We start from the raw sequence: 13239 nt of genomic DNA on the forward strand, positions 1-13239 counted from the left end.
GAGAGAATCCCAGGCAGTCTCCACACTGCCAGTGCAGAGCCCATTGTAGGCCTCGAACTCATGAACCGTGAGATCATGACCTGAGCTAAAATCTGGAGTCAGACATTCAACTGACTGAGCCACCCAGGCGCCCCTATTGTGTTCATTATTGAGCAGATGTTTTCTTAACCTTTCTGGCCCTCTCATGGAGCTGCATGCTATTTCTTGTGATACTGTGTCTATTCACAGGCTTATCATCATATAATGTTAAGGCCAGTCTTTGGTGTCTAGACAGAGATACGAGTCCTGGTTCCACCCCTAATTGCATGCCTTGGGCAAAGGACATTCTCTCTGAGCCAGTTTCCCATTTATGAAGTGGAGATCAGGTACCTTAAATTCACAGAATTGTGTAAACATCCAGTACGAAAAGTACTAGACACCATACTTGGCACTAACGTACTAGTATATCAGTAAATACCCAAAAAGTAGGATTTAATATTTGTTTGCTTGTTTTACATTCTTCTTTCTCAGTTGGGAAAACTGAGTTTCAGAAAAGTTAAATGACATTTTAAAAAGAAAACTCCATGGGGATTAGTTTTTATCACTATAGAATTTTGTTAGGCCTTTCATATTTATGGAGTGCTTGAACTTAAAGAGTCATATTTAGCATCTAGCGGTGCCTGGCTGGCTCAGTCGGTAAAGCATATTACCCTTGATCTCGAGGTAATGAGTTCAAGCCCTATGTTGGATGTGGAGGTTACTTAAAAATAAAATCTTAAAACAAATACTTAGCATCTATAGCATATTCAAAAGTAAAAACGTCCTTAGGATCTATGGGAAATACTATGATTAAAAAAAAAAGGTTCTTATCAGAGGTAGATGACAAGGGCAGGCCAGGCTCCTTGCAGTGGTTAACCTTTTTTCTAAGGAGAGTGGTTATTATTATCAAATTCAGAATATTTGAAAGGTTCTAGCCACAAGGATTTATAGGACCCAGACTGCATATGGTAGTCTCAGAGGTTGTGGTTTTGGAGGTGGGCCTTCCTGTTCTGCAGAATGATAAAGTTGCCTTTTAAAAATGCAAGTTAATTACTAGGGATATTCAGGGGGAAACTCTTTAACCATCTTCCGTGAAAAAGAGCTTACTTATGACAAGATATGATCCATGGTCAAAAAGTGAAGTGTTCATGACAAAATTGACACCAGTATTGCCATATATTGGTTTTATAAGAAAATTTTAACAGCCAGAACTGTGAAACTTCTCATGCTCATTGCCAGTAGGTCCCATCAATCCTAAAGAAAGGTGGTAGAGAGTATAGCCCAAAGGAACAGGGTATGTAACTTTTAATAAGTTGTCAGTAAGCTTGTCCATAGCTTTTATTGCCAGAGATATGAAAAAAGCCATCCAATCTATCCTTTCAGTATTGGTCCAAGTTTCAAATGGAAAAACTATTTTGAGTATCTAGTTGTTGTTGTTGTTGTTTTTATCAGCTTTTTGTGTTGTGAAAACCTATCCTGGTGAATGTCTAAAATCATTCTCAAATTATTCTTTGAAATTAACCATTCAAAGGGTTAAAACACCTTTTCACGTAGCTTTAAAATTGCTTGAAATCTTGTTACACAATGACAATATCATTTAATCCTTGTTGTATTTTAATTAACTTTTTGTTTTGTTATAGTATGAAAACTGCCTCAGAAAGTTCTATAAGCACCAGAACACTGAAGTTGTACTGTATTTGGCTCGGGCACTCTTCAAGTGTGGCAAGTTACAGGAATGCAAACAGACTTTGCTAAAGGTGAAAAGGAGAACTCCTTATTCTCACTTAATTCTATGCTGCGTTACATACTTTTATTCTATTTTATGCATGTTTGTATACCTAACATTATATTTGAATAAACTTCTTTTCTTGTCATTAGATTATATGAAATATTTGCTGTTTTTTACCTACAGGCTAGACATGTGGCGCCCAGTGATACAGTACTTATGTTTAATGTGGCCTTGGTCCTGCAGAGACTAGCTACCTCTGTTCTGAAAGATGAAAAGAGTAATCTGAAGGAAGTACTTAATGCTGTGAAAGAACTGGAGCTTGCACATAGGTAAAGATTTTGTAGAAACAACTTTTGAAATGCTTTGTTTCTTTAAATTCGTTTGTCTCATACAGTACTGAAAATCACTTCCCTGAAGCCATCTCTACTAGAAGCAGTCCAGTGGTTTTTAAGCCAAAGCAGGTGGCTGCCACCAGGTGGCGCCAAACTGTGACCAGGACCCTGCCAGACTTGGGTGGTGTAGTGTCCCCTAGAACTGGCTGGCTAGTTTTGCAAGCTTGCCCTAAATTTTCATTAATCTGACAGTAATATTACCCAGAATTTTGCACACTTGAAACTTTTAGACTCCACTTATGTTGGTTTTACTACTTATACTGCTGTGTCTTTTCATGGAATATTAATTTTCATTGAGCTAAGATTAAGGCCTGTCCTCTTAAATATTGAATGGGTTTCTGCACTGAGCTCAAAATTTATGTACTTTTTACGGGATTTATTTGTAATTCTGTGCGTGGTAAAATCAAAACTTGATATCTCTTCAGGTTTTGTCTAACCTTATTTAAATTCTTATAAAAGCATTTCTTGCCTCACCTGGTAGACTAAGTGCCTTTATGGCATACACCTCCTAACCCACATGTGGACGTATTTAGTAAATACAGTGTTTAGTTACATATTGGCTGCATGAACTGATTTTGGGTTATTTGTGAATTTACTGATGATATTAAATATGACTACTTATCTTCATGAACTTGTTTTTTATTAAACATATTGAGTGCTACTTTGATGAGAGTCTTTTTAAGTAGGTCTCATATATAATTTTCTTATTGAGATAGCCTTTCATGTATCAAATAGGTTCATGTAAGCCAATCAATACATAAACCTTTTCTCAGACTATTTTTGTAGAGCAGATTAAAAATCTAAAGAGCCAGGGCACCTGGGTGGCTCAGTCGGTTGAACATCCAAAGTGATCTCGGCTCAGGTCATGGTCCTTGTGGTTTGTGGGACTGAGTCCCACGTCAGGCTCTGTGCTGAGAGTGCAGAGCCTGCTTGGCATTTTCCGTCTCCCTCTCTCTCTCTCTGTCCCTCCCTTGCTCATGCGTTCTCTCTCCCCCTCTCTCAAAATAAATAAACATTTAAAAAGTAACAAAATAAAAATCTAAAGGGCCTGTTTCATTATAATTTTTTTTCAGTGAAGTATTTTATTTTCTCATTCCATTTAGATACTTCAGTTACTTGAGTAAAGTGGGAGATAAAATGAGATTCGATTTGGCCCTTGCTGCTACAGAAGCCAGGTAATGTTACTACTTATGGAAGGTGACTTCAGGTAAAGCAGTGATGTCGATGTACACTGGGTGGCCTTCCAGGGGTCGGTCTTTCCCACTTGTCTGTGAGACTCCCCAGCCTGGACAAAGTCTTTTTTCCAAGGGTCCTTTCAGGAAACATGACAAAATCAATTTAGTACAAGTACTAAAATTGTGTGGGGAAAATACTTTCTATCTGTTTTCACTCTTTGATTCACATGTGAAGATAATGTTGAAAATGTATCTGTGATTGGAGAGGACACTTATAATTTGGAAAATTACCAAAGTTGACAGTATTGACTTATGAGAAACTAAGTTAATTTTGCTAATTAAAATATCCCATAAATATCTGCTAATTATCTGGCTCTCTAGCTTGTGTAAGGAAAACAGATCCTCTGAGTTTTTGAGCAAAAAATGTACTAGCTACATTCATGTTTCTCTAAATCTGGAATGTTGTAGGCAGTGCTCTGACTTACTGAGCCAGGCCCAGTACCATGTCGCCCGGGCACGTAAACAAGATGAAGAAGAAAGGGAGTTACGGGCCAAACAAGAGCAAGAAAAGGAACTGTTAAGGCAGAAACTTCTTAAAGAACAGGTATTTATTGTGTTTTCAGTTATACTAGAATTCAAGAATGGTGTGCACACACACATACGCCTTGCATGTTAAAGAAGTCCTTCTGCTGGTATTCGTGATATTTTTTCAACATTTTGATGCAGTTTCTTCCTACTCTTTTTTTCCTCATAGGAAGAGAAACGTCTCAGAGAAAAAGAAGAGCAAAAGAAACTTTTAGAACAGCGGGCCCAGTATGTTGAGAAGACCAAAAATATTCTTATGTTTACTGGAGAGACCGAAGCAACAAAAGAAAAGAAAAGAGGAGGTGGTGGTGGACGGGTAAGATGTGACTATATTTCAGAAGTGAATATAATTGGCTCTGGTTACTCAGTGCTTAGTCCTTAGCTTTGACCTCCTCCTTTGCTAAGAGGCAGTCTTCCAACACAGTGCTTTATATGGTATTATTTGGAAATGCATTCCAGTGTTAGCTCCGTACTTGGACCTGGTGGTGACCTAAGCCACTTGAGCCATTCACCCTAATTAGAAGTCTTCAAAATATGGGTCTCACCCACCACCCCTCCCATGCAACTTGATAAAAGATCCTTCGTTTGTCAAATGGCTGATAGGATCTGACCTCATTCCACCAGCCAGGCAAGAACTGATTATAGTCTTGTTTGGATTGCAGCGTTCTAAAAAGGGAGGAGAGTTTGATGAATTTGTCAACGACGATACTGACGATGACCTGCCTATATCCAAGAAGAAGAAGAGAAGAAAGGGCAGTGGTAGTGAACAAGAAGGGGAAGATGAGGAAGGTGGTGAAAGAAAGAAGAAAAAGAGGAGAAGGTATTATCAATGTGTTGTGAACATATTTATTGGAAAATGTGTGCAATTCAGAATGAGAAAACCTGCGGTGCCCATGCTATCCATGTGCAATCTTAGAAAAGTCACCAAGCCTCAGTTTCCTTTGTGTAAAATGTAATAGTGATGCCCACCTCAAGTTTTGCTAGATGTGTGAATTAATGTGAAAGAAGGGCCTTTTATTTTTTTATTTTATTTTTGTTTTAAGTTTGTTTGTTTGTTTGTTTTGAGAGAGAGTATGCATATGCATGCACGTGCAAACAGGGAAGGTGCTGAGAGAGAGGAAAGAATCCCGAGCAGGCTCTGTGCTGTCTGTACAGAGCCCAACTTGGGGCTCGAACTCACAAACCACAGGATCATGATCTGAGCCAAAATTGGAAGTCAGACATTCAACCAACTAAGCCACCCAGGCGCCCCTGAGAGAAGGACCTTCTAATCTTCTTGGTGCCATTTGCTATTAAGATAAATGGTGCCCCGCCCATCTCTCACCGGAGGTGCCCCTGAGCTGTCCCATTCCTCACTTGTGGTGCTTCCCTGTCCAGGAACCTCCAGTTGGCTCTGTTAGCAAGGCCTGTTCTTCCCACCCCTGGCTGACTCTACTTGGGGAAGAACCTAATGAATTCGTTCTGACATGGACCTGTTAAATGGAAGCTATGATCGGACATCAGCAGGCCTGGAATGAGTAGCTGGCAAGGAAGGAAGAAGAGAGGAAAGATGTGAGATCAGGAGCCTGGGTCTTTTCTCCCATCCTCTGTCCCTCCACCAAGTACAAGATTCAGGCTTATCTTAGATGAATAAGAGGACTCAACAGAGACTAAATTATTTGGTGGACATTGCATAAATACATGGTTCTTGCAGACTCCTGAGCTGTGTGCAGCAGTTGTAAATTATGGCCTCTGCTCTTGACGAATGTTCAGTATGGTTGAGGATAGCCCAATAGAGAATAGCATTCAGAATGAATAATATTTTGATGACAAAGTAGTCTTAGACCTTCTAGGCATGAGTGAATCTTGACAGACTTTCTCTTGTTGTTCACTCTTGAAGACCTCCAAAGGGAGAAGAAGGATCTGATGACGAGGAAACAGAAAATGGCCCCAAACCAAAAAAGCGACGTCCGCCAAAAGCAGAGAAGAAGAAGGCTGTAAGTTTATAATACTGTGTGGTTTTTATGTACTGCTGTAGGCACAAAGGCTTGCCCTACACAAGCATGTATTCTTCCCCTGCAGTTTCTTCAAACACAAATGCTTCTTTTTGAAGTGTGTTGGTTGCTATTTGTTATCATCACACTGCAAACTAAGTTTAACAAGATGTCCTAACGTAATGCAACCTAGGAATCGTGATTAATCTGCTATGTCTGATCTTCTTTCTGTAGCCCAAGCCAGAGCGTCTGCCTCCTTCAATGAAGGGAAAAATAAAATCCAAAGCCATAATATCATCAAGCGATGATTCTTCAGATGAAGATAAACTTAAAATTGCTGATGAAGGGTATGAATTTTTCCCTTAGCGCATTCTTTTTTTTTTTTTTTTTTAATGTTTATTTATTTATTTTGAGAGAGAGAGAGAGGATGCAAGCGGGAGAGGGTGAGAGAGAGAGAATCCCAGGCAGGTTCAGCACTATCAGCACAGAGCCAGACGCACGGCTTCAACTCCTGAACCAAACTGTGAGATCATGACCCAAGCCAAAACCAAGAGTCGGACGCTTAACTGACTGAACCACCCAGGCACCCCTCCCTTAGTGCGTTCTTTTAATGAAAGATAAGAATGGTCACTGTGCCAAAATGTCTTCCCTCCAGCTTCTTAGAATCTCTGAGGTGGAAGAAACCTTAGCATACCTCTTAATCTAACCCTGTCGTTTTGTCCTGTCACATGTTTTTCCCTCAGAGAAGAAAACCTATTTTGAAATCTCATTTCTCCATGGATATTAGGTAAAATTTCCTGGATGGTATCCTTCTAAATGAATTGTCTCACTTTCCTACACTTACCAAACTGGCTAAAACTGTTATGAGTAGCCTGATCCTGGTCATGTGGAAATGGGACTTTCTTGACCATTTCCTCCCTTGTAGGGCAGTGCTGACTCAGCTGTGCCTGCTCCATGAGGGACTTCTCCTAGACTGCTTGGCCACTACTCTCCTTTAGCTTATGGCACACCTGGAGAAGCAGTATTGATTTTACTTGTCCTAAACTTGTTCCTCAAGCTGGAGGTTCCCCAGCTTGGGATAATGCTATCCCATCCCATGTATTTCTCCTGATGGCTATCATTTCATTCATTTGTTCAACAGTCATTTGAATGTCCATTAAGAATTCCATGAGATAGTGTGCTGAGTGCTTGGGGATGCAGAGGAAAAAGTCCTAGACTCTGGCTTCAGAGAATGTGTGCTTTAGAAGCAGTGAAGTGTAACATAAACAAAAAGCCACATTATATTGGGATAGGTACTGTCACTTATGGTTTTGTATATTGCTCTCCAGGGTCCATACCTAATCTGGAGTTGAGGGGAGGGTTGTAAGAGACTTGTTTTGTAAAAGAAAGGCTGTTTGAGTTGAATCTTGGAAGAAGAATGGAGTGCTGGTTGGTTAGAGGTGAGCAGTTAGCAAGTTGAGAGAACTAAGGGTGACAGTGGGGCTGCTGGCCCCATAGGTAACGATCTCTAGGGAGGCATCTGTAAAGACTTGCAGTTCCTTTTTTCTCTGAAGACACTGGTTGACACACATTGGGGTTGCTTTGCCCTTGCCCACAGTGTTACCCTGGTCAGTGGTAAAAGGCCAGCATGAGCAGAGCAGTGAAATGTATGGTTTTAGAATGAGCATTGTTAAAATGTGTAGGCAGAAAGGTCCATGTGAGAGGCTGAGCTGCTGTCAAACTATGAGGTCAAGGCCAAGTTGATTTGAGCCATTTGCATCAGTTAAACTTGATCCTGAGTGTCACGAAGTGTTTGCTTATTTGGCCAGGTGGAATGGTGGGAATTGGACCCAGGAGGCCCACTGGCCTTTAGTATATATAGGGAATGAATGTAGTGTCTTCCTCTTACTCACTCTTCATACCCACTCAGGGTGACCGGAGTTACATATTGTATGTGTAACAATATGTTACAGATTCTCAGATTTGTTACAATATGTTACATTCTCAGATTTAAGCACCAAGAGCCTTCCTTCAGTCATGTGAAGATGATTTCATTTCTGAACAGAAGAATGTATTATGTCTCCTTCGCCCTTTTTAGACTGAATCCTGTGCCATTTCATATTCCTTTCCATGGAATCCAAAACTGAGGAATATGCCACAGGGGAAGTATGTTCTCCTGTCCAGAGCTCTGGGGGGTGAGCAGCTGTCACCACAGTTATGGGAATGTTCTTTCCTCCAGAGCCTCCAGGAAGCCAAGATTTCCTGGGTGCCACCACCATATCAAGCATAGGTACAAGTCCCATTCCCTTTAACCCATCAACTGATAAGTAGAGGGGAACTCAGGGCAAAAGTAAGTGAGCTACAGAAGCCTTTCAGCCCTGGCTTCTTATCTTGAGTAAGACTCACCCTGGTGGAGGGCACGAGTGCAGCAGCAAATCCTGGATAGAAATGGTGCCTTTGCTCTTCAGGTATCTGATAGGACAGGGAAGAGTCCCAGTCATCCAGCCTTGGGAGATGGTTAATTCTTCAGAGTCCCTACAGCCAAGCAAAATCCTAGGTTTCACTTCTGCTATGAATTTGCTTATAAAGATAAATGTAGCCCTTCCTTTTCATAATTTTATGTATGAACTTGAGAAGTGCTTCATTCTGATGAAAGGTGCCTGATAGAACCCAGTGAGAGTCCTCCTTTACTATTTAAATGCTGTGTCATAACTAAAGTGCCTTATTTTTTCTTTTTAATCCTTTTTGATTGTGAAATCTATCAAATTTACAAAACAGAACACAAAACAAATATCACAAAGTGAACACTGGAGTTAACACCCTCCACGTCAAGAGATAGAATATTAAATGCCCTTATTTGTTTAGAAAACATTCTCCACTTGTCAAGGCTCCCGTTAGCCCAAATCCTGGTGTCTAACCAGTGCTTGTCTTTGCCAGACATCACCGCAACAGCAACAGCAACAGCGACTCCGACGAGGGTGAACGGCGGAAGAAACGTGCCTCTTCAGACAGCGATTCTGATGAGAACCAGAACAAGTCTGGCAGCGAGGCCGGCAGTCCCCGGAGGCCCCGAAGACAGCAGTCAGATGAGGATTCAGACAGTGACCAGCCAGCCAGAAAGAGAAGGCCCTCGGGTTCTGAACAGTCTGACAACGAATCTGTGCAGTCTGGGAGAAGCCGCTCTGGAGGTTCTGAGATGGACTCTCGCCCGGCTTCTCCAAGTGCCGAGTCAGACCACGATTCCGAGAGAGGATCTGATAACGAGGGCTCTGGCCAAGGCTCTGGAAATGAATCAGAACCAGAGGGATCCAACAATGAGGCCTCGGATCGGGGCTCAGAACATGGATCAGATGATAGCGACTAGGTTTTATTTCATAAATAAGCTTCATCTCTGGAGGAAACTTTTTTAATATATGAAAGCTGTGACAGAAACGCTTCAGATGTTTAGTCAAACAATTGTGAAATTTTTCCTAAGGCAGTTTTTTTTTCTACCCATTTGTATATTACTAAGCCCCAAGAGGTATTTCCTGCGCTAAAGTCCAGTATCTGAGTCTCTTGAGCAAGTGAAGAATGTGACTGTTCCTCGTTGCGGTACAGTTCTACCTGTCATGTGTGAAAACCACAGGAAGAATAAACCCAGATGCTAAATCATTCCTACAGAGGTTTGGCTGAAACTGGCAGAGACGTCTCCTCATCTTCGTACGTTAAGCAGCATACTGTTTCGGTTTTTATTGCAGTCTTTGACCAAGTGGTGCAGGCAACTTGGTGTTCATGTCTTTGTTCCATTTTAAGTTTAGATTGAGAATATTTTTATTTTCTGGAGGAGGAAGTATCTACTGTATAATGGCACCAAAGTACAAGTGAAAGGAAGGTTTTCTCCAATAGTGTAACACTGCAGCCGTGTAGATAAAAACCACAGATACGTAATTTGTTAGGTTGACTAAGATGTGGACAAATGCTTTTCTGTTAGTAGAATGCAAAGACCTACATACGTCACACAATAAAATTCTCTTACCAACTTTTATGGGACATCGTGTCATTTTTATTTGCTCAGTATGTTTGTGTATGAAAATTTAGCAGTAAATAAACTATGCAAATATTTGGAAGAACCTGAACTAGGCTGAAGGTTGTTTACTCAAAACTTTACAAATTTTTTTTAAAAGATTTTATTTTTAAGTAATCTCTCGACCCAACTTGGGGCTCAAACTCACAAGATCAAGAGTCTCATGGTCTACCGACTGAGCCACCCAGGTGCCCCGAAACTTTTATAATTCTTTATAGATTGTGGACTTTTTTTTTTAAGATGCAAGCAAACTAAGGTACTCATATGTATTTGTATTTTCAATAATTCAGTGATTAACAGTTTGACTAACTTTTTTTATGTTGCACTGTATAGTTTGTAGAAAAGCTGTAATTAACTTAGTAAGTATTAGGCATTGAGAATGCAGAGATAAACTGTCTTTCCTGCCAAAAGTCTAATGGAGATCAGTTCATTGTCCCTATGGTGTGAAAAGGGGAATGTTTGCACAGGTTGCGGGTGCAGAATGGAGGATGAAGTCAAGACAAGGTTTCCTGAAGGACAGGAGACCTGTGATGACTCAAGTGACCGGCCAAGTGAAGTATTGGAGTGTGTTCTAGGCTGTGGGGGGCGCGTGTGCAGCTCCGGGAATTCGAATGTAAGAGAGGCAATGAATTTCTGCCTTTGAAAGGTGAGGAGCCTGAGATTCAAAAGTTCATGCAGCTGGTAAAGGTGAGATTCGAACTAGAATCCAGGTCTTCACTTTCTCCTTTTTCCAATATGTCACATATAAGTGAACTAGCCAATCCCCAAGTGACAAAAATCCATCTAAGTTAAAAAAGCATTTCCCGACTGATAACTCGACATCAAGGAGTAACTAAACAAACGTATGTTGGTAGAAAATCCTGTGGAAAGCAATTTTTGGAGGGATTTAACACAATGCTATCTCACTGTTTGAGGTTTTGGCTACAAAGGTGCTTTTTAGTATATGCCCTGATTTGTAATCTTGGAACGCATTCCACCTCAATATGGGTATTTCTTCCAGGTGTGCCCTCAGATTAGGGCAGTGACATGCCCCCCTGACCATGGTGCCCACACCAGAAGCCACTGTGAGGTTTCTTCTGGCAGAACTCCCCTCTGGCCATAATTCGGAGCCTGGAGGTGACTGAAATGACCAAGAAGTGGGGACTGCCCCCACTGAGGAAGGGGAAGGTCTTCCTGACAAAGGAAGCCTTTGCTCTGTGGCCACTGCCTGTCCTGGGGCCTGCATGTCAGGATCAGCCTTCCATTTCTTTCCTTTTTTTTTTTTTTTTTTCTTTTTTCCCCCAGGCATGATTGACAACATTTTATGACTTTCAGATACACAACATAATGGTCTGGCATTTGTATGTATTGCAAAATAATTACATTAATGTAATCTAGTTAACATCCATCACCACACATAGTGACAAAAATGGAAAACAGTATGGAAGTTCCTCAAAAAATGAAAAATGGGAGCGCCTGGGTGGCTCAGTCGGTTGGGTGACGAACTTCGACTCAGGTCGTGATCTCGCAGTTCGTGGGTTCGAGCCCCGCATCGGGCTCTGTGCTGAATGCTTGCTCAGAGCCTGGAGCCTGCTTCAGATTCTTTGTCCCCTTCTCTCTCTACCCCTCCCCCACTTGTGCTCTGTCTCACTCTGTCTCTCAAAAATAAATAAATGTAAAAACAATGAAAAAAAAAAAGAAAAATGGAACTACCATATGATCCAGCAATCCCAGTTCTGTTTATTTATCAGAAGAAAATGGAAACACTTAGAAAGGTATATGTACCCCCATGTTCACTGCAGCATTATTTATACTAGCCAAGATATAGAAACAGATCATCTAAGTGTCCCTGGATAGATGAATGGATGAAGAAAATGTGGGATATTTCCCATTCCATACACACAATGGAATATTATTCGGCCATAAAAAAGAATGGAATCTTGCCATTGGTGACAACATGGATGGACCTTGAGTGCATTATTGCTAAGTGAAATAAGCCAGAGAAAAAAAGATAAATATTGTATGATCTCACCTATCTGTGGAATCTAAAAAATGAAATGAGGCTCATAAATAAAGAGAACAGATTGGTGGTTGCTAGAGGTGAGAGGTTTGTGGGGAATGGGCTAAGGGGGGTCAAAAGGTACAGACTTGCAGTTACAAATCATGAAATCACGGGAATGCAATGTACAGCTTGGCAACTATAGTTAATCATACTGTAATGCATATTTAAAAGCTGCTAAGAGTACATCTTTTTTTTTTTTTAAGTAGACACCATGCAGGGCATGGAGCCCAGGGTGGGACTTGAACTCATGACCCTGAGATCAAGACCTGAGCTGAGATCAAGAGTCAGATGCATGGTGCCTCAGTGGTTGAGCATCTGACTTCAGCTCAGGTCATGATCTCGCAGTTCAAGCCCCATATTGAGCTTGCCATTGTCAGCACAGAGCCCACTTTGGATCCTCTGTCCCCCTCTTTCTGCCCCTCCCCTGCTTGTGCTCTCTCTCAAAGATAAACATTAAAAAAAGAAAAAACTATTAAAAAAAAAAAAGACGCTTAACAGACTGAGGCACCCAGGCACCCCTAAGAGAGTACATCTTAAAAGTTATAATCACAAGAAAAAAAATGTAACTATGTACAGTGAAACCTATCATTCAACCCTCTGCTCTAGTTCTTGGTGGTCTCTCAAACCTTTATGATTGTCCAAGCAGCCTATTTTTTCATAGCTCCCAGTAGTTGAGGGTATGCCAGGACCTGTCAGTGTCGTAAAGGACCTCAGACAACGCCTAGATCCAGGCTGATTGGAAACCAGACCCTCAGGCCCAATAGGTCCCTTTCACAGGAAGACTGAGTTCCTGTTGCTGTGCCCTGAGGGTGGTGGCTATTTAATATATGGGACAGCTGGAGCAAGGCAGAAAGCACAGAGATTGCTTCCACAGGCCTCCATTCCTTGATTGCAGCTGTGTAGGCCCCAATTAGTGGGCAGGCCAAAGCTCCTCAACAAGCAAATAGGCCTCCTTCCCAGAAAGACTAGGGCTGTATTTCAGTGTGCTCTCTATACAGTGGCCAGAACATCTCTGATGATTACTGTCCCATGGGACCCGGGAATACAAGCCTCCAGGCGCTCAGAGCCAGGTGATCAAGGGGCATCCCCTGGGCTACAGCCACAAAAACTGGGTCATGGCAAAACCAGGGCATCAGCTGCATATAGAAGCTCCTCTCCGGGAGAAACTGGAGCTGAGAAGCACGGCAGAGAGGGGCCTCAAAGATGGCACCCGCCAGGAGGGAGCAGAAAGATGGCGTCCATCGGTTTTTGTCCAGAGAGTATCCCAGCAGGCCCCTGCCCTCG

General features: G+C 41.7%; 1 protein-coding gene across 1 annotated transcript in view; it reads left to right on the forward strand.

The window, feature by feature from the left end:
* Window positions 1-9875, forward strand: part of CTR9 (CTR9 homolog, Paf1/RNA polymerase II complex component) — a 28029-nt gene extending 18154 nt beyond the window's left edge. Inside the window, exons 17-25 of the mRNA XM_007083222.3 lie at window positions 1659-1775; window positions 1931-2076; window positions 3243-3314; window positions 3783-3918; window positions 4069-4215; window positions 4562-4719; window positions 5779-5875; window positions 6107-6219; window positions 8789-9875. Of these exons, the coding sequence (XP_007083284.1) occupies window positions 1659-1775; window positions 1931-2076; window positions 3243-3314; window positions 3783-3918; window positions 4069-4215; window positions 4562-4719; window positions 5779-5875; window positions 6107-6219; window positions 8789-9215 (1413 nt within the window). The 3' untranslated portion in view covers window positions 9216-9875. The remainder of the gene's footprint in view (window positions 1-1658; window positions 1776-1930; window positions 2077-3242; window positions 3315-3782; window positions 3919-4068; window positions 4216-4561; window positions 4720-5778; window positions 5876-6106; window positions 6220-8788) is intronic.
* The last annotated feature ends 3364 nt before the right edge of the window (window positions 9876-13239 follow it).

This window comes from Panthera tigris, chromosome D1 (assembly GCF_018350195.1).
Source record: "Panthera tigris isolate Pti1 chromosome D1, P.tigris_Pti1_mat1.1, whole genome shotgun sequence".
Classification (NCBI taxonomy): domain Eukaryota; kingdom Metazoa; phylum Chordata; class Mammalia; order Carnivora; family Felidae; genus Panthera; species Panthera tigris.